This window comes from Salvelinus namaycush, chromosome 12, assembly GCF_016432855.1.
Source record: "Salvelinus namaycush isolate Seneca chromosome 12, SaNama_1.0, whole genome shotgun sequence".
Classification (NCBI taxonomy): Eukaryota; Metazoa; Chordata; class Actinopteri; order Salmoniformes; family Salmonidae; genus Salvelinus; species Salvelinus namaycush.
This window is the reverse complement of record NC_052318.1, coordinates 35,505,394-35,529,897: the sequence shown is the minus strand read 5'-3', so window position 1 is coordinate 35,529,897 and position 24,504 is coordinate 35,505,394. Positions and strand designations below refer to the sequence as shown.

The 24,504-nt window shown below is 42.3% G+C and overlaps 1 protein-coding gene across 1 annotated transcript in view; it reads right to left on the bottom strand.

Annotated features, from left to right (window-relative positions):
* Positions 1–6,309: 6,309 nt before the first annotated feature.
* The window catches only part of LOC120057176 (moesin-like), a 37,682-nt gene continuing 19,487 nt past the window's right edge, over positions 6,310–24,504 (bottom strand). The window contains exons 3-13 of the mRNA XM_039005651.1: positions 21,346–21,441; positions 20,961–21,235; positions 20,772–20,855; positions 14,455–14,601; positions 14,200–14,296; positions 13,362–13,525; positions 12,820–12,950; positions 12,382–12,542; positions 11,939–12,031; positions 6,895–7,125; positions 6,310–6,758 (exon numbers count right to left, since the gene is read on the bottom strand). Of these exons, the coding sequence (XP_038861579.1) occupies positions 6,594–6,758; positions 6,895–7,125; positions 11,939–12,031; positions 12,382–12,542; positions 12,820–12,950; positions 13,362–13,525; positions 14,200–14,296; positions 14,455–14,601; positions 20,772–20,855; positions 20,961–21,235; positions 21,346–21,441 (1,644 nt within the window). The 3' untranslated portion in view covers positions 6,310–6,593. The remainder of the gene's footprint in view (positions 6,759–6,894; positions 7,126–11,938; positions 12,032–12,381; positions 12,543–12,819; positions 12,951–13,361; positions 13,526–14,199; positions 14,297–14,454; positions 14,602–20,771; positions 20,856–20,960; positions 21,236–21,345; positions 21,442–24,504) is intronic.

Genomic DNA, 24,504 nt, shown 5'->3' with positions numbered 1-24,504 from the left:
CAGTGCATGTCAGAGCAAAAACCAAGTCATGAGGTCGAAGGAATTGGTTGTAGAGCTCCGAGACAGGATTGTGATTGGGGGAAGTGTACCAAAGAAATGTCTACAACATTGAAGGTCCGCAAGAACACAGTGGCCTCCATCATTCTTAAATGGAAGAAGTTTGGAACCACTAAGACTCTTCCTAGAGCTGGCCGCCGGCCAAACTGAGGAATCGGAGGACAAGGGCCTTAGTCAGGGAGGTGACCAGGAACCCGATGGTCACTCTGACAGAGCTCCGGAGTTCTTCTGAGGAGATGGAAGAGCCTTCCAGAAGGACACCCATCTCTGCAGCACTCCACCTATCAGGCCTTATGCTAGAGTGGCCAAACAGAAGCCACACCTCAGTAAAAGGCACATGACAGCCCGCTTGGAGTTTGCCAAAAGGCACCTAAATACTCTCAGACCATGAGAAACAACATTCTCTGGTCTGATGAAACCAAAAATGAACTGTTTGGCCTGAATGCCAAGCGTCACGTCTGGAGGAAACCTGGCACCATCACTACGGTGAAGCATGATAGAGGCAGCATCATGCTGTGGGAATGTTTTTCAGTGACATGGACTGGGAGACTAGATAGGATCGAGGGAAAGATGAATGGAGCAAAGTACAGAGAGATCCTTGATGAAAACCTGCACCAGAGCGCTCAGGACCTCAGACTGGGGCGAAGGTTCACCTTCCAACAGGACACCGACCCTAAGCACATAGCCAAGACAACACAGGAGAGGCTTTGGGACAAGTCTCTGAATATACTTGAGTGGCCCAGCCAGAGCCCAGACTTGAACCCAATCGAACATCTCTGGAGAGACCTGAAAATAGCTGTGCAGCGACGCTCCCCACCCAACGTGACAAAGCTTGAGAGGATCTGCAGAGAAAAATGGGAGAAACTCCCCAAATACACGTGTGCCAAGCTTGTAGCGTCATACCCAAGAAAACTCGAGGCTGTAATTGCTGCCAAAGGTGCTTCAACAAAGTACTGAATAAAGGGTTTGATACTTATGTAAATGTGATATTTCAGTGTTTTATTTTTAATACATTTGCTAAAATTCCTAAAAAGCTGATTTTGCTTTGTCATTATGGAGTATTGTGTGTAGATTGATGAGAAAAAAAACGATTTAATACATTTTAGAATAAGGCTGTAACGTAACAAAATGTGGAAAATGTCTGAATACTTTCTGAATGTACTGTACTTCCATGGCATAAGGGAATGATGAGCGGATAAGAGGCTATCCGTAATTTCAATTAAGACATTAATGAGCGTGCTAGGATGGACGTAGGCAATATAACTATTTGTTTAGCACTTTTGAAATTTACAGCGAAAGAATCCAAAACATGGGCCGTTCTTACAGTATTCTCCATCTACAGCAAGTCAGAACCATAGGATAAATAAAGGGGTCATGTAAGCAGATAATAAAAGCTCTCAATGATTACATTTCTCTGAAACAGGCTATAGACTACATGTGCACCACCAAGTCAGAACAGTAGGCTAAGTTAAGAGGGGGAAAGGGATCAAATGATTAGGGTGAGGCACATGGGCTACTAACAGCTTACTACACAACATACACTTAGTATTACTTTCTTAGCTACAGTATATATATCTCCCTGGCATATTACATAATTTATGCAGCAGAATACAATACCTTTTTGGACTCACCTTGTTGTGCTGTGCTCACTTGAATAGGAAGGTGGTGTGGCGGTCCTTTGTGCACAAACTTTGTCTTCAAAGTCTGGCATTCTCAAGATTTATGGTGCTTTCAAGACAACTGGGAACTATGAAAAACAAGGTCAAATCATGACGTCAGTGATCTTCAGGTCTGAGCTCTAGAAATAGGCCCAAGTTCACGATTTGGAATTCTGAGCTGGATGACTGTTCAAAACGTATTTTCCCAGTTGGAGCTCATTTTCCCAGTTGTCTTGAACTAACTGAAGTCTGAGATTTCGCAGTTCCGAATTTTCAGTTGTTTTGAACGCTGCAGAAGTCATCCTGGATTGACAGCGTGCCCAATGTATTCGACCTTTTCTAATGTAAATCTATGGCAGCACCCAAGGGAGTTGAATTCTTTAGCTATCCCCGTAGATTTTGCGGTGACGTAGTGTCCCCATGAGTGACAGAACACTGACCTAATCACGGCGCAACTAGAGAACATTACCAACCCTTACGCTCCGTATTTTCCACCACCACAAAAAGCACTGAGCTAGGCTGAAACACCTGCATTTCGGAGCTGCCTTACTCAAGAAAGCAAAAAAGAGACCATGTTTGTATTCGGCTTTATTAACTCCATTTTTTTACATTGTTTGCAAAGTGATATGTGAAATGTATGAATGCCAAAATAAAATGGAAAGCAGGCAACAAAAATACAAAAAACAGGCTCTGCCCCACCTGTCCTGAATGATGGGTTGCCACTGCTTGTATTTAATAAAAAGCAGTAGCACCGTATATAATGTATAAAAGATGGCTATTGGCTTATGTGTTATTAAAGTATATCTAACAACTTTTTACGCTATTGCAAGTTAGTGTCTGTCATATGTGTTCTCCCAAATCCCCCGTTCCCTAATTAGGCCTATGTGTTAATTAGCCTACTATTTCATACAATATACAGCAAAAATATCAACTGGCAGCAGTAGGCTTAATCTGTGTCAGTATGTGTGTCTTTCTGTTTTTTCCCTACCTCAACTGCACGGTTTTTTGCAGCAGCTGCTGATCTGTCACTGCTAAACCTAGCATAATTTCTCAGCACAGACACAGTCACAGCACTTGGATCAGCAGAATCTTTTGATACGGTAGACCATTCCATTCTTGTGGGCCGGCTAACGAGTATTGGTGTCTCTGAGGGGTCTTTGGCCTGAATTGTTAACATCTCTCAAAGAGTGCAGTGTATAAAGTCAGAACATCTACTGTCTCAGCCACTGCCTGCACCAAGGGAGTACCCGAAGACTCGATCCTAGGCACCACACTCTTCTCAATTTACATCAACAACACAGCTCGGGCAATAGGAAGCTCTCTAAACCATTTATATGCAGTTGATACAGTGTTATACTCAGCTGGCCCCTCCCCTGATTTTGTGTTAAACGCTCTACAACAAATCTTTCTTAGTGTCCAATAAGCTTTCTCTGCCCTTAACCTTGTTCTGAACACCTCCAAAACAAAGAGCATATGGTTGGTAAGAAGAATCCCCCTCTCCCCACCGGTGTGATTACTACCTCTGAGGGTTTAGAGCTTGAGATAGTCACCTCATACAAGTACTTGGGAGTGTGGCTAGATGGCACACTGTCCTTCTCTCAGCACATATCAAAGCTGCAGGCTAAAGTTAAATCTAGACTTGGTTTCCTCTATCTTAATCGCTCCTCTTTCACCCCAGCTGCCAAAATAACCCTGATTCAGATGACCATCCTGCCCATGTTAGATTACGGAGATGTAATTTATAGATCGGCAGGTAAGGGTGCTCTCGAGGGCTAGATGTTCTTTACCATTCAGCCATCAGATTTGCCACCAATGCTCCTTGTAGGACACATCACTGCACTCTACTCCTCTGCAAACTGGTCATACGTGGTCATACGTCTCTCTTTATGTAGTGTTGTGGTGTCTCTCTTGTCGTGATGTGTGTTTTGTCCTATTTTTTATTTTTTATCCCAGCCCCCGTCTCCGCAGGAGGCCTTTTGGTAGGCCATCATTGTAAATAAGAATTTGTTAACTGACTTGCCTAGTTAAATGATTCAATAAAAAAATATAAGAACTTTTAGAAAATAAAAATGTCACATATTTAGCAGCGTCGGCCTCAAGAAAATGCACCCCCTTTCCGTGCTTCATGATACATTATCTGAGCTGATGCGCGTTTGACTATGAATGTGAATTTTTTGCGCATCCTCAGCTCAGCCAATCGGAAAACCGAGCCGGCCCATCTGATCACGGCAAATGTTCAAAATATATATATATTATAACAGAGAAAACCACGCAGATATAATTAAAAAAAATACCTTTTTGTTTTTTGTCCATTTTTTATTTTATATGACCTGCCCACCAAACAAAAAAATGGTCCATCTTGGATTTGCCAGATGGCCAATCGCCCATGCAGTAGCCTATATCCCCGGTATAGCCCCCATCTCCCCTAATCTACATCAGATGCACTCATATATGCCCTGCTTTTACAGTCTATGGCTGCTACTCACAGAATGTTTCAGTGCAGGCAGAGGCAAGAGCGACTTTGAAATTGAAGGTCTATCCATGTCCCGAGGACGTCGGGAAATACCTTCAAAACCGGTCACTAGGGGCAACTGTGAGCGCTATTACCATCAAGTAGGCTTGACTCTGGATCTGAAGGTTGTGTGTTTGATCCCACAGGTTGACACTTGTTTATTTTTATATTTTTTACCCTATCCAAAACCTTTACTCATAACCTATTAAATTCGATGGTTGGAGCAACTAAAAAAATTGACGTTTGGAGAAATGGAATGATACTGAGCAGGAGTCAACCCACGGTGTCAAAAACATGTTGAAATTTGACATTTGGAGCAACCTCGAAATTTGACATTACAAACCATTTTTCTTTTCATTGAGGCCCCAATTATCAGCCAAATAATGATACATCTGCACAAAAACACATATTTGGACGTTCCCACTTGGCTAAAGATGGACCAGCCCATCCGGCATTTGCCCAAAATTCCTGTTTCTGAGATCATACAAAAAAATAAGGAAAAGGGAAAACATAACACATAAAACTGTGTCGTTTCTGCTTTTAATGACATTTGAAATGAAGACTAGCAGCAAATGTTTGCTGAAGAGAAAGCACTGCCTGTACTGTAACATCCTTGTTTTGATTCTGGCTGGTGGCTTCCAGTCATGCATATAATTGAGTTGACAAAAGGCTACATCTGCATACTAGGTTCGGTTTGCTCCTAGCCAAACTCAGCTCGGCGAAGTGAACGTCTGTGCCTCGCATACTCCCTTAAAAGACCTTCGCTTGAAAAATGAAAAGTAGCGGCAATATGGGCGCGTGGCATGTAAGCGCGTTCCTATTTGACGTTGAGATCCAAGTCACGCGAGGATGCGCTCTTTGAAAGGAGGGAGTAGTGTAACGACCCTGGGTTTATAATGTAATGAAACAGGCAAGGAGAAGGTCTCGAACCCTCGACCTTCTAGCCCGAATTCCAGCGCGCTATCGACTGTGCCGCAAAAACATGCTCAAGCGGCAGAGTCGATATCCGCTCTTATAAACCCAGGGTCGTTACACTACTCGTTGTCCCTCTTGAGGCGCTTTAGCCAGTGTACACTTCCTCAAAATAATCTGAATTAATCTAAAATAAGGTTTTAGTGGCGCAATTTTACATCTAAGATGTTTGTTGTAGTATTTCTCAAGTGATTTTGTTTTGCATGAAAACGAGTTGTCTCACGCTGACTGACAACAAACACTTGATTGAATAATCCCTACTGTTGACCAATGATGAAGACGCATAGACTTCAGTTACCGAATTTCAGTTTACCTCAAGGAACTAAAATTGTGTTCACGAACAGCCCAAAAAACAAACATTGCAGAAGACCAAAACGTCACAACATGTCGTCATAATATATACACAAACTATTTTGAACTGTTTCGGATGGGAAGCATGCAGACAACTTTACATTTCATAAGACATCCATCTTTTTACACATCAACCTGTTTTATTGAAAAATCCAAATTACAAAATAAATCCTTCAAGGCAGGCCTTAGAACCATATTTCTTCAAATTCCATATAATAAAATATTTAGCAAAGGATTGATATACAAAAAGAAACTCCTAATCATGGTAGCTACTAGTGTGCATGGCTATATGGAATAGCAGATACACTTGGTCTATAAAGAGTCATTCAGAGGTATGTGTCTCTCTGAAAATGGAACATGTGGTATTCCAGCGCTTATTTCATATGGACTTAATAAAATCTTATGTAAAAGTAATACTGTTGAGTTTCCAAACAAAGATGTCCTTCTCTTAGAAAGACAACAATCTCTTTAAATGCCTAAGATTAGAATATAATAAAAAACTAAAATCTAATTACAGTTTGATGTTCTCTTAATTTGTGGAAAATGCTTACAGTAATAGGTCCACTTCAAAACAAACAAACCTGCTCTGAAATAATGACACCTAAAATGTGGCCAACCATAACGTAATTGCAGCTGTCCTGCATTGAGTTGTTTTGTTCATTTTTAGTTTAAAACAGTGTGAGAGATGAATCACAAAAATAACTAAATTATAGTCAATAAAAACACGCTCCATCTATAACCCAAATTCAAAGGCTGGAAAAATGTATTATCAAATTGTATTCACTTTAAACCATTCTTCTATAAAAAATGTCCCTGATACATCCACTTATTTCATAATTCTGAATAACATTACTTGTAATGTGATTTGTGCACCATTATTCATATACATTTTGCTGTACTTTTTTTTGTTGCTTTTTGATATGTATTCTGGTCTTGTTTGGGTAAAAGGCACTGTAGCTTGTGTGAGGCAGGTCTGCAGTCTAGAATGAATGGACCAAGTATGGCACCGCTGTGGAGGTTATAGTAGTTGCAAACAAGATACATCACATACACTCAAACTCGTCTATACGCTGCTTGGTGTTGCCCGACCGAATCTGCCGGAGGGTCTTGTACTTGTCCCGTCCCGCTTTCACATTATCCGCATGGATGATGTCATTTGCGGTTTTCTTGGTCTCATCTCGAGCGATGGCCAACTCCGAGCTCAAAGCCTGGTAGAGGAAAGATAACATTACTGCCAAGTCTCACTACGGCTCACACAACAACACAGGCATACCGGGACATGTTTATAGGCCCCATTCTTGTAATCTCTACAATATCACAAAGAGTGATGCAACCCTCACTCACCAGCAGGTGTTGCTGCACGCGCTCGTTCTTCTCGGCTTCGGTCATACGCTCCTCCTCGCTGCGGTCTTTGTAGGAGATGCCGCCCGTGAACTCGGCACTGGCCTGGTCGCTGGTCTCGTCGTTCTCGTCATGCTCGTTCTCGGCCTGCATAGGCTCCTGTATGTGTGATGCCATTATTTTGCTGTTCAGCTCCTCTTTGGTCTTCTCCAGGTCCTCCTGCACCATGCAGGCCTGAGGGGGGCAGCCACAAATGTTAATGACTCATGGTATGTATGAACTGATTCAGGAGAAGGAATATCAATCAATACAGTCAATCACGGATTATAAAAAGAAAACCATCCCCGTCGCGGACCAGGATGTCTTGCTCCCAGACAGACTAAATCACTTTTTTGCTCGCTTTGAGGACAATACAGTGCCACTGACACAGACCGCTACCAAAACCTGCGGGCTCTCCTTCACTGCAGCCGAGGTGAGTAAAACATTTAAACGTGTTAACCCTCGCAAGGCTGAAGGCCCAGACGGCATTCCCAGCCGCGTCCTCAGAGCATGCGCAGACCAGCTGGCTGGTGTGTTTACGGACATATTCAATCATTCCTTATCCCAGACTGCTGTTCCCACATGCTTCAAGAGGGCCACCATTGTTCCTGTTCCCAAGAAAGCTAAGGTAACTGAGCTAAACGACTACCGCCCCGTAGCACTCACTTCTGTCATCATGAAGTGCTTTGAGAGACTAGTCAAGGACCATATCACCTCCACCCTACCTGACACCCTAGACCCACTCCAATTTGCTTACCGACCCAATAGGTCCACAGACGACGCAATCGCAACCACACTGCACACTGCCCTAACCCATCTGGACAAGAGGAATACCTATGTGAGAATGCTGTTCATCGACTACAGCTCAGCATTTAACACCATAGTACCCTCCAAACTCGTCATCAAGCTCGAGACCCTGGGTCTCGACCCCGCCCTGTGCAACTGGGTACTGGACTTCCTGACGGGCCCCCCCAGGTGGTGAGGGTAGGTAACAACATCTCTACCCCGCTGATCCTCAACACTGGTGCCCCACAAGGGTGCGTTCTGAGCCCTCTCCTGTACTCCCTGTTCACCCACGACTGCGTGGCCATGCACGCCTCCAACTCAATCATCAAGTTTGCGGACGACACTACAGTGGTAGGCTTGATTACCAACAACGACGAGACGGCCTACAGGGAGGAGGTGAGGGCCCTCGGAGTGTGGTGTCAGGAAAATAACCTCACACTCAACAAAACAAAGGAGATGATTGTGGACTTCAGGAAACAGCAGAGGGAGCACCCCCCTATCCACATCGACAGTAGTGGAGAAGGTGGAAAGTTTTAAGTTCCTCGGTGTACACATCACGGACAAACTGAATTGGTCCACCCACACAGACAGCGTTGTGAAGAAGGCGCAGCATAATTTCCATCAATTCCCATTATTAAAGTGGCTGGAGTTGAGTCAGTATGTTGGCAGCGGCCACTAAATGTTAGTGGTGGTTGTTTAACAGTCTGATGGCCTTGAGATAGAAGCTGTTTTTCAGTCTCTCGGTCCCTGCTTTGATGCACCTGTACTGACCTCGCCTTCTGGATGGTAGCGGGGTGAACAGGCAGTGGCTCGGGTGGTTGTTGTTCTTGATGATCTTTTTGGCCTTCCTGTGACATCGGGTGCTGTAGGTGTCTTGGAGGGCAGGTAGTTTGCCCCCGGTGATGGGTTGCGTAGACCGCACCACCCTCTGGAGAGCCTTGCATTTGTGGGCGGTGCAGTTGCCGTACCAGGCGGTGATACAGCCTGACAGGATGCTCTCAATTTTGCATCTGTAAAAGTTTGTGAAGGTTTTCGCTGACAAGCCAAATTTCTTCAGCCTCCTGAGGTTGAAGAGACGCTGTTGCGCCTTCTTCACCACACTGCCTGTGTGGGTGGACCATTTCAGTTTGTCCGTGATGTGTACGCCGAGGAACTTAAAACTTTCCACCTTCTCCACTGCTGTGCCGTCGTTGTGGATAGGGGCGTGCTCCCTCTGCTGTTTCCTGAAGTCCACGATCATCTCCTTTGTTTTGTTGACATTGAGTGAGAGGTTGTTTTCCTGACACCACACTCCAAGTGCCCTCACCTCCTCCCTGTAGGCTGTCTCGTCGTTCTTGGTAATCAAGCCCACTACTGATGTGTTGTTTGCAAACTTGATGATTGAGTTGGAGGCGTGCATGGCCACGCAGTCATGGCTGAAAAGGGAGTATAGGAGGGGGCTGAGCACACACCCTTGTGGGGCCCCAGTGTTGAGGATCAGCGAAGTGGAGATGTTGCTTACTACCTTCACCACCTGGGGGCGGCCCGTCAGGAAGTCCAGGACCCAATTGCACACCGCGAGGTTGAGACCCAGGGCCTCAAGCTTAATGATAAGCTTGGAGGGTACTATGGTGTTGAATGCTGAGCTGTAGTCAATGAACAACATTCTTACATAGGTATTCCTCTTGTCCAGATGGGATAGGGCAGCGTTATGTGATGATGGCGATTTCATCTCATGTGGACATATTGGGGCGGTATGCAAATTGAAGTGGGTCAAGGGTGGCAGGTAAGGTGGAGGTGATATGATCCTTGACTAGTCTCTTAAAGCACTTCATGATGACAGAAGTGAGTGTTACAGGGCGATAGTCATTTAGTTCAGTTACCTTGCCTTCTTTGGTACAGGAACAATGTTGGCCATCTTGAAGCATATGGGGACAACAGACTGGGATAGGGAGAGATTGAATATGTCCGTAAACACACCAGGCAGCTGGTCTGCACATGCTCTGAGGACACGGCTAGGGATGCTGTCTGGGCCGGCAGTCTTGCTAGGTTTAGCACTTCTAAATGTCTTACTCACGTCGGCCACGGAGAAGGAGAGCCCACAGTCCTTGGTAGTGGGCCGCGTCGGTGGCACTGTATTATCCTCAAAGTTGGCAAAGAAGCTGTTTAGTTTGAAGCAAGACATCAGTGTCCGTGATGTGGATTGTTTTTTTTCCGTAGTCCGTGACTGCCTGTAGACCCTGCCACATACGTCTCGTGTCTGAGCTGTTGAATTGCAACTCCACTTTGTCCCTATACAGTCATTTCACTTGTTTGATTGCCTTTTGGAAGGAATAACTACAATGTTTGTATTCAGCCATATTCCCAGTCATCTTTCCATGGTTAAATGCGGTGGTTCACGCTTTCAGATTTGCGCGAATGCCGCCATCTATCCACGGTTTCTAGTTAGGGTAGGTTTTAATAGTCACTGTGGGTACAACATCTCCAATGCACTTCCTTATAAACTCACTCACTGAATCAGTGTATAAATCAATATTATTCTCTGAGGCTGCCCGGAACATTTCCCAGTCTGTGTGATCAAAACAATCTTGAAGCGTGGATTCCGATTGGTCAGACCAGCATTGAATAGTTCTTGTCACGGGTACATCCTGTTTGAGTTTCTGCTTATAGGATAGGAGGAGCAAAATGGAGTTGTGGTCAGATTTGCCGAAGGGATGGCTGGGGAGGGCCTTGTATCTGCCGCGGAAGATAAAGTAGCAGTGATCCAGTGTATTGCCCGCATGAGTGCTAGAATCAATATGCTGATAGAATTTAGGTAGCCTTGTTCTCAAATTTGCTTTGTTAAAATCCCCAGCTACAATAAAGGCAGCCTCAGGATATGGTTTAGAGTCCAGTGAAGTTCCTTGAGGGCCGTCGTGGTATCGGCTTGAGGGGTGATATACCCGGCTGTGACAATAACCGACGAGAATTCTCTTGGGAGATAATATGGTCGACATTTGATTGTGAGGAATTCTAGGTTAGGTGAACAAAAGGACTTGGGTTCCTGTATGTTGTTATGATTACACCATGAATCGTTAATCATGAAGCATAGACCCCCGCCCTTCTTCCCAGAGAGATCTTTATTTCTGTCGTTGCGACGCATAAAGAATCCCGGTGGCTGTACCGACTCCGACAACATATCTCGAGAGAGCCATGTTTCTGTGAAACAGAGTATGTTACAATCCCTGATGTCTCTCTGGAGAGCAACCCTTGCCCTAATTTCGTCCACCTTGTTATCTAGAGACTGGACATTGGCGAGTAATATACTCAGAAGCGGTGGGTGGAGTGCACATCTCCGAAGTCTGACCAGGAGGCCGCTCGGTTGACCTCTTCTGCGGCAACGTTGCCTCTAGGATCACATCAAATGCTCTGGGTGGTGGTGCGAACAAAGGATCCGCTTCGGGATAGTCATATTCCTGGTCGTAATGTTGGTAAGTTGACGTCGCTTTGATATCAAACAGATCTTCCCGGCTGTATGTAATAAAACGTACAATTTTCTGGGCTAACAATGTAAGAAATAAAACATTAAAAAACAAAATACTGCATAGTTTCGTAAGGACTAGAAGCGAGGCGACCCTCTCTGGCGGCGCCATCTTGCTGTTGCCCCCTGGCAGAAGAAATATGACGTCCATAAGATTCTACAGTCCTAATGGACCCAAAATGTACATTCATTCCCTGGGTGACAGGTGCACCAATCAGTGACAGTCTAAGATCATAAATCCATCGCATGAAAATGGGTTTGTTCTAGACAGCACAATCACAGGACATTTGGGACCTGCCATTTAGATTTGCTTTCTTTCAAATGCTAAAATAGGGGGGAAAGCACAATGGGGTGAAAGATATCCTCCCAGGCAAACAGGATTTCCCTAACGTAAAGAAAGAGAACCCTCCCCTTACAACCAGGCCCACACCACAGCATGAGTCACCATGTCCACAGGGAGGAGAGGAGGGGCCCTTCCTATGGAGCAATGCCCTGCACCAGAGGGAGTCTAAGTATCGTATCTTAAAACAGTGCCCAACTGCTATAACTTCAGAACAGCAAATCAGGTCTAAGCTTTAATGTTAGGCTATGGTTCATCCTAATTTTTACTTTTTTCTAATGGATGAATTACTGTAACATTGACTATAGTTTAATGACACATGGGACTAAACCATTTGAGAAGGTGGGGGAGGTGAATGAAGAGAGCAGTAGCTGAGACCACACCTTCTGTTGCCACTGCGTTGCCTCATCCTCCTTTTTCTGCTTGGCGTCCTCCAGTAGGGAGATCTTTGAGGTCAGCTCAGCCAGTTCCGTGGCCTGTGGAAACACATTTTTTTATTTTCACTTTCTTTCCATGAATTTGGATTTGAAAGTTTCAACAGATGTTAGCTTATTTTAATTTCCAAACCATGTGAAGACTACCACAGTTAGAAAACTAGAAGTTAAACAATGATTTTCGTACATTTCACAATTTCTAGAATAATAATATGAACTATCATGATAATACATGTTTCTATACAATACAAATAATAATTGATGTGTTATATTCCAATGAATGAACTACAGTAATTAATAATCATCACTTTACTCAGCTCATCACTCTGTAGCACAATGCTACGTGCTGACACTGCGTGTGCTGTTCATTAATGTGTGTGTGTGTAACTCACCAAGTGTTCCTGGTTCTTCATCTGGTTCTCAGACTGCTGGAGCAGGGCGGTCTTGGCCTCCTCAGCCATCCTGCGTTCCTTCTCCAGACGCTCCGCCTCCTCCTGAGCACGCTTCCTCTCCTGCTCCAACTCCAGGGCCCTCCGTGTCTGCTCCTCCAACTCTGCACACACAGTAATGATGATAATAGACAGAATGAATTACGTGTACTGTAGCTAGGGCTTCATTAATCTCTCTTGCAAAATATGTTTTACCTCAACAAGACTAAAGGTTAAATTAGGCCTTACAGTGCTTTACATTGTATTGGGTGAACACACACAACTTATGTGTATTTCGACAACAATCAATAAAAAGCTATGAACAACCACACTTATAAGACTCCTAGCTTTAAGAGTAAAGATAATAGTTTGTTCATACTACAGAAATAGGGTGTTTCCAACCTTGCTGAGCTTTTTTTGTCTGTTCCTCAATCTGTTTCAGTCTCTCCATAAGCTCCTCCTTCTCCTTTTCAATCTTTTCCTTTTCTTTTTCAGCAAGTTCTCTCTTCTTCTTTTCATTCTCCAGCAGTGCCCTGGTGGACAGAGGCCGTAGAGTAAACAGGGATATAGAAGGGAGGGAACATGTACAACTTCCTAACATTGTCAAGCCTTCTTTATCAGACAATAGGCCAACCTAAACATTAGCTAAATAGATCTGTCATTGTTCTGATGGCTACTTTCTTAAGAAAAATCCACTCATAACAAAGACCCTCATGTGTGGCCAGTGGCCACCAGTTGACACCCACAACAGTCTGCTGATTTTAATGTTCGAAACTATCAATTGATGCACAAATGCCCTTCATGTTCAGCTTTCTTTTTGAGCATTGCTGTTGGGCTTGTACAAGGACGACACAAATACAGAGGCAGGAGTAACCAAAGGTCTGATGTCTTGAAATAGACTCATGTTAGCAGTAGCTTGAGTGTGTGGTGGTGGTGACACTGACCTCTCCATCTTCTTGTGGTTCTTCTCCTCTCTGGCCTGGGCCTTCATCTGCTGTACCTCGATGGTGTCTGGTTTGCGGCGACGCATATACAGCTCATGGTTGCCCATGCAAAGTGCCAGGATGCGCTTGTTGATACGCAGTCGTGGAGCATAGAATACAAAGTCCTAGAAGAGAAAGCATGTTTGACTATCCAACGTGGTCTCAGAGCATTTCGTATTATTTTATACATAAATCTCAGACACTCCATTTAGTATGAATTGTTACATTTCGTATGGTATGTATTATATTGTGGATGTCCATCATCCATTTTGTATAATATGTAACGAATTGCAATTCGTACAATATGTTACGAATTTCCAAAATGTACAATATGTTACAAATTTGCATGTTAAGAATTCCATTTGTTGTGGCCAATGTTAGCTAGGTGGCTAACGCTAACATTAGCTGGCGCTAGGGGTTAGGGGTAGGAGTTAGGTTAAGGTTAGGGTAAAGGGTTAGCTAAAAGGGTTAAGATTAGGGGAACATGCTAAGTAGCTAAAAAGTAATGGCTAAGTAGCTAAGTAGCTAAAGTTGTCTTTGATGAGATTCGAACATGCAACCTTTGGGTTGCTAGACATTCGTTTTTTCCTCAAGTAACTTATGTAACCATACCAAATGTAACATATACTAATTACAGTGTCCGAGATGTATGTTTACTATGTTATGTCTGATCTATGAGACCAGTCCATACCAGTAATCTTTCTAAATATAATTATGGCAACAATAATTATTTTTTGTCCCTAGGAGATACTGTATAATCTTATAAACTATGGATGAGTACAGAGAGGTGGTTACATACTGGTGCTTTTTTGTCAATGGGTTTGATGACAAACTTCTTGTCGTTGAAGGAAATATTCCTGATTTCACTCCATGGGAATCCAATTTTAGGCGTCATCCTGTTGAGGCAAAAATAACATATAAACAGTGATATTTGCACTATTTTGCACTTAGTCATAATCAGAAAACAACCATTGTACCTAAGTTTGTACAGCATATGTTTAACATATTTCAGTCCCATATGTTTGAGTACCCCTGTGGGGTATATTTCACTCACTTATCATTCTGTTCGTAAATGTTGAGTCCCAGGGCGTCCACTCCTAACCACAGCTCTGATCCTTTCTTGTTCTTGATGCTGAAGTAGTTGACACCGTACATCTCCAGGTCCTGGGCGATCTTCAGGTACTCCATCATTGAATCCTCTCTGTGGAAGTATTACAAATTACATTAAATCCTTTATTTTTTTTCAATGACTGGTGCAATGTTCACAAGTATGTGGTACATTTTCACAACTGTAAGCACAAAAATCAAAACAGATGTTTCAAAAACAAGTACATTTTCAATTGATTGAGTACAAAAAAACGAAGTCAAAGTAATTTGTTCACTGCACCAAATCACTCTTTCAATTTGCATACATATTCAATCTAGGTATCTGCTTTTCAAAATGTAATATTCACATTACTTTTGATATAATTTGCTTGTCATTTGTTAACAATACCTTTAACTATCACTTAATCAAACTGTTCTAAACTGATAACTACTGAACAAAAATTATGTAGTGCCTAGTTTACGTACATGTATATAGTTTGATAACTGCTGAACACTGTAAAATAAATGTATCAATTTGACATCAATTTATGTTGGAAGGTAAAACCAAATCATATATGGATGTGGCTGTAAATACTATATCATAATTCTCCATCAGCCAGTGTGTTTCAATAGGACAAAGTGGAACGAGTCACTGTATGTGCTACCATTTGGAATTATAGTGTAGTGTACAATGCACTGCTGAAATAAATGGTTGTATATAGCAATATATTCCACAAATCTGAATTTCATTGATGAATCAATTAGAGAGAAAGGCGATACTGTATCAGTTGTCAAGTCATGTGGAAAATGTGATCTTGTACAATGTTGCATGGGGCAGAAATGGCATTCAACACCATGCTACACCAACATACATCTTTAAAATCACTTATTTCAGTTTTTTACAATCATAATAGGCTAGTTCATATAAATACAATTTAGCTTCTACATCAATACATGCGTTCATAATTACATTACATAGTTTACAGATTTAATAGTGTCCATGGAGGTTTCTGTAGGCCAGCTTTCTTCTTTTTAGTTTACATTTAAATCATTTAGCAGATGCTCTTATCCAGAGCAACTTACAGGAGCAATTAGAGTTAAGTTCCTTGCTCAACGGGACATCGACAGATGTCAGCTCAGGGATTTGAACCAGCAACTTTCCGGTTACTGGCCCAACGCTCTTAACCGCTAGGCTACCTGCCGCCCTAGTTCTGTTTTGATTTGTTTAAAAATAGAGTTCGAGGGGACAAAAAGTTGTTTCATAGTCAATGCAGCTTGTCTTCCAAATCTTATTGTTCACAATGCATATTATTGTCCACCATCATTCTTTAGTATTGTCATCTATATGAGTATCGAAGACACCTACATCAAAATCAAAACTTCTCATCAGATCCCATATTTCTTTAGTTCTGTAGCAGTTGCATAAAAAGTGTTCTAAACTCTCTTCATCAAGACAATTAGGCATAAGACAAAATGTACTTTTAGCAAAACAGCTCCACTTTACTACAGCACGCACTGGTAAACGTCATACAGAAATCAACCATGCAGTATCTCTGTCAATTGTGTACTGAGTAGATTTTGAATGCACTCTTTAGTTTCTGCAGGGATCAGTGTTGCGGTATGCAACTTCACCACCATACATTTAATCAGATATCACTTTATAAATAGTTTTGTTCGAGTCACTGTTCCAGAATCCTTAAGAGTCTATTGACGTACGCGTGCCACGGGACTTGTCTGAAGGTAAACGGTACCAGTTATAAAAAATGAATGGACGTACAGTGCCTTCGGAAAGTATTCAGACCCCTTGACTTTTTCAATATTTTCTTACATTAGTCTTAATCTAAAAAAAAAAATTGTTTATCCTCATTAATCTATACCTTATTTATATACCGTGAGAAGAAAAAGAATGTGAACCCTTTGGAATGACCTGAATTTCTCCATATCAAATTTGATCTGAACTTCATTTATTTTTAATTGAATCTTTATTTAACTAGGCAAGCCAGTTAAGAACAAATTCTTATTTACAAACCCGGACGACGCTGGGCCAATTGTGCGCCGTTCTATGGGACTCCCAATCACGACTGGATGTGATGCAGCCTGGATTCAGCACTGTTGCTACTCTCCCTAGGAGTGGCCGTCCTGCAAAGATGACTGCAAGAGCACAGCGCAGAATGCTCAATGAGGTTAAGAAGAATTCTAGAGTGTCAGCTAAAGACTTACAGAAATCTCTGGAACATGCTAACATCTCTGTTGACGAGTCTACGATACGTACAACACTAAACAATAATGGTGTTCATGGGATGACACCACGGAAGAAGCCACTGCTGTCCAAAAAAAACATTGCTGCACGTCTGAAGTTTGCAAAAGTGCACCTGGATGTTCCACAGCGCTACTGGCAAAATATTCTGTGAACAGATGAAACTACAGTTCAGTTGTTTGGAAGGAACACACAACACTATATGTGGATAAAAAAGGCACAACACACCAAAATCAAATCCTTATCCCAACTGTAAAGTATGGTGGAGGGAGCGCCATGGGGCTGCCTCAAGGCCTGGACAACTTGCTATCATCGACGGAATAATGAATTCCCAAGTATATAAAGACTTTTTACAGGAGAATGTTAGACTATCTGTCCGCCAATTGAAGCTCAACAGAAGTTGGGTGATGCAACAGGACAATGACCCAAAACACAGAAGTAAATCAACAACAGAATAGCTTCAACAGAAGAAAATACGCCTTCTGGAGTGGCCCAGTCAGAGTCCTGACCTCAACCCGATTGAGATGCTGTGGCATGACCTCAAGAGAGCAGTTCACACCAGACATCCCAAAAATATTGCTGAACTGAAACAGTTCTGTGAAGAGGAAATGTCCAAAATGTACTTTTCCCACCCTACACTGTGAATGTTTACACGGTGTGTTCAATAAAGACCTGAACACGTAAAATTGTTTGTGTGTTGTTAGTTTAAGCAGACTGTGTTTGTCTATTGTTGTGACCTAGATGAAGATCAGATCAAATTTTATGACAAATTTACACAGAAATCCAGGTATTTCCAAAGGGTTCACATACTTTTTTTGCTTCTGTAGGTATTCAGACCCTTTGCTATGAGACTCGAAATTGAGCTCAGGTGCATCCTGTTTTCATTGATCATCCTTGAAATGTTTCTACAACATGATTGGAGTCAACTGTGGTAAATTCAATTGATTGGAAATTATTTGGATAGGCACACACCTGTCTATATAAGGTCTCACAGTTGACAGTGCATGTCAGAACAAAAACCAAGCCATGAGGTCAAAGGAATTATCCGTAGAGCTCTGAGACAGGATTATGTCTAGGAACAGACCTGGGGAAGAACACAGTAGCAGAGGTTTGGAACAACCAAGAAAAAGCTGGCCACCTGGCCAAACTGAGCAATCGGGGGAGAAGGGCCTTTGTCAGCGAGGTGACCAAGAACCCGATGGTGACTGACAGAGCTCCAGAGTTCCTCTGTGGAGATGGGAGAACCTTCCAGAAGGACAACCATCTCTGCAGCACTCCACCAATCAGGCCTTTATAGAAGAATGGCCAGACGGAAGCCACTCCTCAGTAAAAGGCACATGACAGCCCGCTTGGAGTTTGCCAAAAGGCATCTAAAGGATTCTCAGACCATGAGAAACAAGATTATCTGGTCTCATGAAACCAAGAATGAACTCTTTGGCCTGAATGCCAAGCGTCACATCTGGAGGAAACCTGGCACCATCCCTACGGTGAAGCATGGTGGAGGCAGCATCATTCTGTGGGAAGGTTTTTCAGGGGCAGGGGCAGGGACTGGAAGGCTTTGGGACAAGTCTCTGAATATAGTTGAGTGGCCCAGCCAGAGCCCGGACTTAAACCAGATCAAACATCTCTGGAGAGATGTGAAAATAGCTGTGCAGCAACGCTCCCCATCCAACCTTAAAGAGCTTGAGAGGATCTGCAGTGAAGAATGTGAGAAACATCAAGATACAGGTGTGCCATGCTTGTATCGTCATACCCAAGAAGACTTGAGGCTGTAATCGCTGACAAAGGTCCTTCAACAACGTACAGAGTAAAGGGTCTGAATAGTTATGTAAATGTCATATTTCCGGCAAAAAAAATTGAAGAAAAAAAAAATCGCTAAAACAGTTTTTCTTTTGTCATTATGGGGTATTGTGTGTAGATTGAGGGGGGGGGGGGGACATTTTAATCAATTTTACAATCAGGCTGTAACCTATCAAAATGTGGAAAAAGTCAAGGGGTCTGAATACTTTCCGAAGGCATTGTATATAGATCCCGAGTAATTTCATGTCATATTTAATTTCTATATGGATGGGAGTTTTAGAAAGCTCATCAGCCATTCAAACTCCTTCTGTTTTTACCATAGCCAACTACTTAACAATACCCCTAGTAGGATAATGAAACTGTATTTCTCAACATGCTCACAACATGCCATTGGATTAAAATGAAACAAATTGTGGTTTGCAAACAAATAAATGTGCATGTCAAGTTATGGTAAAATGCTCTCATGATATTTCACAAAAGATTCACGAAAAACCTAGATTTTGCATGAATGACTCAGGGGTGAAAGATGTGTTAAACTCCAATGAATACACAATCAAATGTTCTGAACATCAGTTTAGAGTAGTGATTGGACGATTGATACCAGAGCTCCGACGCTCCGATGCAGTTTTCAAAGCACTACTGATTGGACACAATGTAACGATGCTTGTATCAAAGTAACAATACCACGTGATGATGACGTTTGAAGCTTCGAACGTCACACTACTGATTTATTACTAGTTTCGAAGCATATACCATTGACGGATAATTTCAAAGTAACATTACCACATGATCAATGGCGTCTGAAGCTTCGGTTGATCACATGCTTTTTCGAAACTGTTGTTGCAAAATGCGAGATCCCACTGATTTTGCCGTGGTGCTTTCTTTGATACAAAGTTGCTTTCAAACACCAACCTCTACTGGACACCTTATTTACCAATTTACTTAGATGTTTTTCAGTTTATAGCACCTAAACGGTAGCTCAGTAGGTAGGGATGGAGATTTGGGATAAGACACAGGCATAGGCACAAGATTGAATCTTGGCTATAGTTAAAAAATAATTTACTGTGAACCCATCTTCCCACTGTTGTTCAAATAATTCGTTTTATTTAGTGTAGCCTACGATCATCTTTTGTCTTCAGCATCCTAAATAATACCACGGATGCAGTTTTAGAAAGCATAGCGTACCTGGAGGCAAATAGGGGAAGTAGAATGTGGGATGCAAACCCCATATTCTAACTAAATTTAGTTTACCAACACTCACACCCATCCATTGCGCCACAAAGTTTTGATAGATGCAATGGGAAAACAGGTCTATATAAACATTTAAAAAACGCTAATTTATTCCTGTTCAGCAGATGTCAATAATGTGTTAAAAGATCAGTGTAATAAAAAAAAATGGCACCACAATTTGGTGAAAGCCCCAAAAGGGTTTAGAAAGCCTTGGTTTCCCATCACTAGTTTCCAGTTTTTAAAGGTCCAATGCAGACGTTTTTATCTCAATATCAAATCCTTTCCGGGTAACAATTAAGTACATTACTGTGATTGATTTAAATTCAAATGGTAAAAATAATTTACAAAATCTGGGAGTGGTCTAAGTGGGGAGGGAAAACTGAAATCTAGCTGTTATTGGCAAAGAGATTTGGAACACTCTTTCTTATTGGTCTATTAACTAATTTACCACCTGGTGATGTCACCAGGCAGGCCAAAACTCCATCCCACCAAAACAGGCTGAAATTTCAGCCGGTCTTTTCAAACAGTTCTTACACTAAAAGGGCATTATCATTATTTTCACAATTTCACAACCTCATAGTGTGGAAATATACTGTACATATAACACAGGAATATCACGTTATTGACTGCACTGGGCCTTCAAGAGTTTTGAAAATACGCCACTTACATCTAAAAAATGCACCAAAGTAAGCACAGAAGGAACACAAGCAGTTAAGTTATTTGAAGACTTCCAGCTAGGTAGCTGCCATAGTTGTTAATAGGAGTTGATGGTCAGGATGCTTCAAAACATCACAGCACATGCTTTCACATCATCAAGCTCTCAGAGTGCAAATCTATTCACTCTATGACAGAAGCTTAAGCAATTTTCACCATGATGTGGTATGTCCTACTGTGCAGAGATACTCAACTTTCAATTGAAACCAATAGAGATGTTTCTCAGGCCAGGGACAACAGAGATAGGAGGGGTGAGTAAGTAATGTGTGTGTGTGATTCAGTACCTGAGCATGCCCTTGTGTTCCTCATGCCACACCTGGATTCTCTCCTCCCACTGCTCCTTGTTGAGCTTGTGTTGGTCCAAGACCCTAAAAACACAAAGACAAAATGATATGACACCATAAAAACATGAGAGAGTACGAAGGTGCAATCAAAAGGTGTTATGTAGACTCTAGAGATGGTGGAGGCCTCACCTCTGAGGCAGCAGTTTTTCACTGGACAGGTATCCTGGCAAGTGAATCTCCTTGTTGTAATCGGCGTACTTGGCCTGCACGGCGTAGGAGGCCAGCAGCACAGCCGTCTCCGGGGGGCAGTAGATGTCATCGTTGAGGATCCCTTCCTTTACTTGCAGGAAGAACAGCCTCTGGGTGGCCTCCTGGATCAGCTCCTCTGACACATCCTCAGGGAAGAACTTGGCCCGGAACTTGAACAGCAGTGGGCTCTCCTTCCTTACATCCTGGGCTGTCACCTAGGGCCAGGGGTCAAAGATTAGTGGAGGCGCCAGGAGCAGTTTCTCTTTTACTTAAGGTGGCACGGAAGCCTTGTTCACTATATCCTTGTTTAAATGGAGGCGCTCACCTTCTTATTGAGCTTGAGCCATGTCGAGAAACCCTTTGTATCCTGGTACTGCAGACCAAAGAACCACACCTCCCGCAGTCCGATTGTCTTCACAACCTTAGGGCACACAATTTTTTTTAAATGTAACCCAACTCTTAACAGGGGTTAACTGTGTTAAATTGTTTGTGAAAACAGTGTTACATGACATTCTTGTTTCAGGTCAGGTTTTAACTTAGGTAATGGTGCATGATGGTTGAGTCATTCATTTAAAAGAATCTGAAGATTTAATCCTCTCAAGTTTAGTCTTTCTATACAGTTATATCAAATTATACTGAGGAAATGAATACAGAAACATCTTAGCTTAGTACTTAGATATTCAACTTAGCTACCTCAGTACAAAGTCGCTACAGATAAGGTAGTCAAGCGCAGGAGAGCAGAGATGTCAAAGTAGCGTCTTTAATAGGCAAGTCCAAATTGGGTCAGGTACAATACCAATAAACAGCCAAGACATAGGAACACACAGTCACTCACGGAAGGAGAAAAAACAACACTCCTTACTTTCCTACAACACTGTGCACACGTGAATAAACTGAGGAAAACCTCAACGAGCAACATGAAAATAATCCTGCACAAACCTAAGCGGGAAACAGGAGTAAATATACACACAGAAATTAAAGCAAATGAAAACCAGGTGTGAATGAACCAAAGACAAAACAAACGGAAAAAGAAAAATGGATCGGTGATGGCTAGTAGGCCGGCGACGCCGACCGCCGAGCACCGCCTGAACAAGGAGAGGAATCTTTATCTTTAAAATGAATAACGTGCGTGATTTCATTTTCAGATTAAAAAAAATACAGAATCAAATACCCATTTCAAAGCTAAACCTATCGACAATGCTAAAATAGTATGCTAACTGCTTGAATTTTTAAACACACTCATTCACAAAATTGGATATAAATGAATAAATGCTGGCCTGAGGGATAATGCAGTTGCCAGCCATTTCCTAAGAGTAATTGCTTGGACCTACGTGGTGAACAACAGTTTAAGCTCAACATAACTTAACTCCTCATGTTCTACCCTAAACATTGGTACTCTTTTTTTGTTATATCAGTAGATCATCTCTCTCTCACACTCACACACAAACAAACAGAAGATTTGGATCCATTAGGCTAACTAGTGAAAGGCACCCATTGTATGTATTATCAAAACTAGATTGAAATAAGAATTGAGTCACACGTTAAACTTTGTGCTCCAGCATTTCTGCCCACTACAGCTCACTGTCTGATAGACCGAGTAAAAATACAGTGGAAACTCTTATCTAATGGCTGTGGAGGGAGTCATCTAGTCCTCTGCCCAGATTGCCCACTACACCAACTGCCACTTACAGGGAGGGGTCTGTGGGCCCATAAACATCTATCATAATAAATGTAAGAGAAACAAAAAATCTATGTGATTATAAGCATGAAGTGAAATAGGGATGACACAACAGCCATAATAACATTGGTGATGGATGCCTTGGGGGTGATTCAAGAGTCTGGCACTTTTGCTAAAACAATACAGACATTCTCTGAGGCCAGGCTGGCCTGCCATACAGCCATGACATATTTCTGTCTGAGAGAGCCACTGTAAAACTGGTGGGACCAAAACCTCTCCTCTCCTCACACAAACAGGCATGGCAGAAAAGTTTGAGACGGTTAGGGACTGATAACCACTCATGCATTAAATTCCTTGGAGAAAGGAAAGGGAAAGGGGGATACCTAGTCAGTTGTACAACTGAATGCCTTCAAGAAACATCTGCTGTGTTTACATTGGCTGTGTCAACAGCCTGGTAGGGGTGTTTCCCATTAAGAAGACAATGTTTATACACACCACCACTGCCTGCACATCACACCATCACCAAACCTCAGTCAAGGCAGTTTAGAATCACGATGTACAATATATATATACTAAAGTATGTGGACACCCCTTCAAATTATTGGATTTGGCTATTTCAGCCACATCCGTTGCTGGAAGGTTTATAAAATTGAGCACAAAGCCATGCAATCTCCATAGACAACCATTGGCAGAAGAATGGCCTTACTGAAGAGCTTAGTGACTTTCAACGTGGCACCATCATAGGATGCCACCTTTCCAACTGGTCAGTTCGTCAAATTTCTGCCCTGGTCAACTGTAAGTGCTGTTATTGTAAAGTGGAAACGTCTAGGAGAAACAATGGCTCAGCTGCAAAGTGGTAGGCCATACAAGCTCACAGAACGGGACCACTGAGTGCTGAAGCACGTAAAAATCATCTGTCCTCAGTTGCAACACTCACTATGTTCGTGGGCAATGAATAATTAATTACATCATCTCCACCCCTCAACCAGTATTCTACAAGAGAACAGACACAAGGGACAACAGGCACACCGGTCTCTACTAGAGGTCGACCGATTAATCGGAATGGCCGATTTCAAGTTTTCATAACAATCGGAAATCGGTAATTTTGGACTCCGATTTTTTTTTTTTTTTAAATGTACATCTTTATTTAACTAGGCAAGTCAGTTAAGAACACATTCTTATTTTCAATGACGGCCTAGGAACGGTGGGTTAACTGCCTTGTTCAGAGGTAGAACGACAGATGTTTACCTTGTCAGCTCAGGGATTCAATCTTGCAACCTTACGGTTAACTAGTCCAACGCTCTAACCACCTGCCTCACGAGGAGCCCGCCTGTTACGCGAATGTAGTAAGAAGCCATGGTAAGTTGCTAGCTAGCATTAAACTTATCTTATAAAAAAACAATCAATCAATCAATCATAATCACTAGTTATAACTACACATGGTTGATGATATTACTAGTTTATCTAGCGTGTCCTGTGTTGCATATAATCGATGCAGTGCGCATTCGCGAAAAAGGACTGTCGTTGCTCCAACGTGTACCTAACCATAAACATCAATGCCTTTCTTAAAATCAATACACATAAGTATATATTTTTAAACCTGCATATTTAGCTAAAATAAATCCAGGTTAGCAGGCAATATTAACCAGGTGAAATTGTGTCACTTCTTGCGTTCATTGCACGCAGAGTCAGAGTATATGCAACAGTTTGGGCCGCCTGGCTCATTGCGAACTAATTTGCCAGAATTTTACGTAATTATGACATAACATTGAAGGTTGTGCAATGTAACAGGAATATTTAGACTTA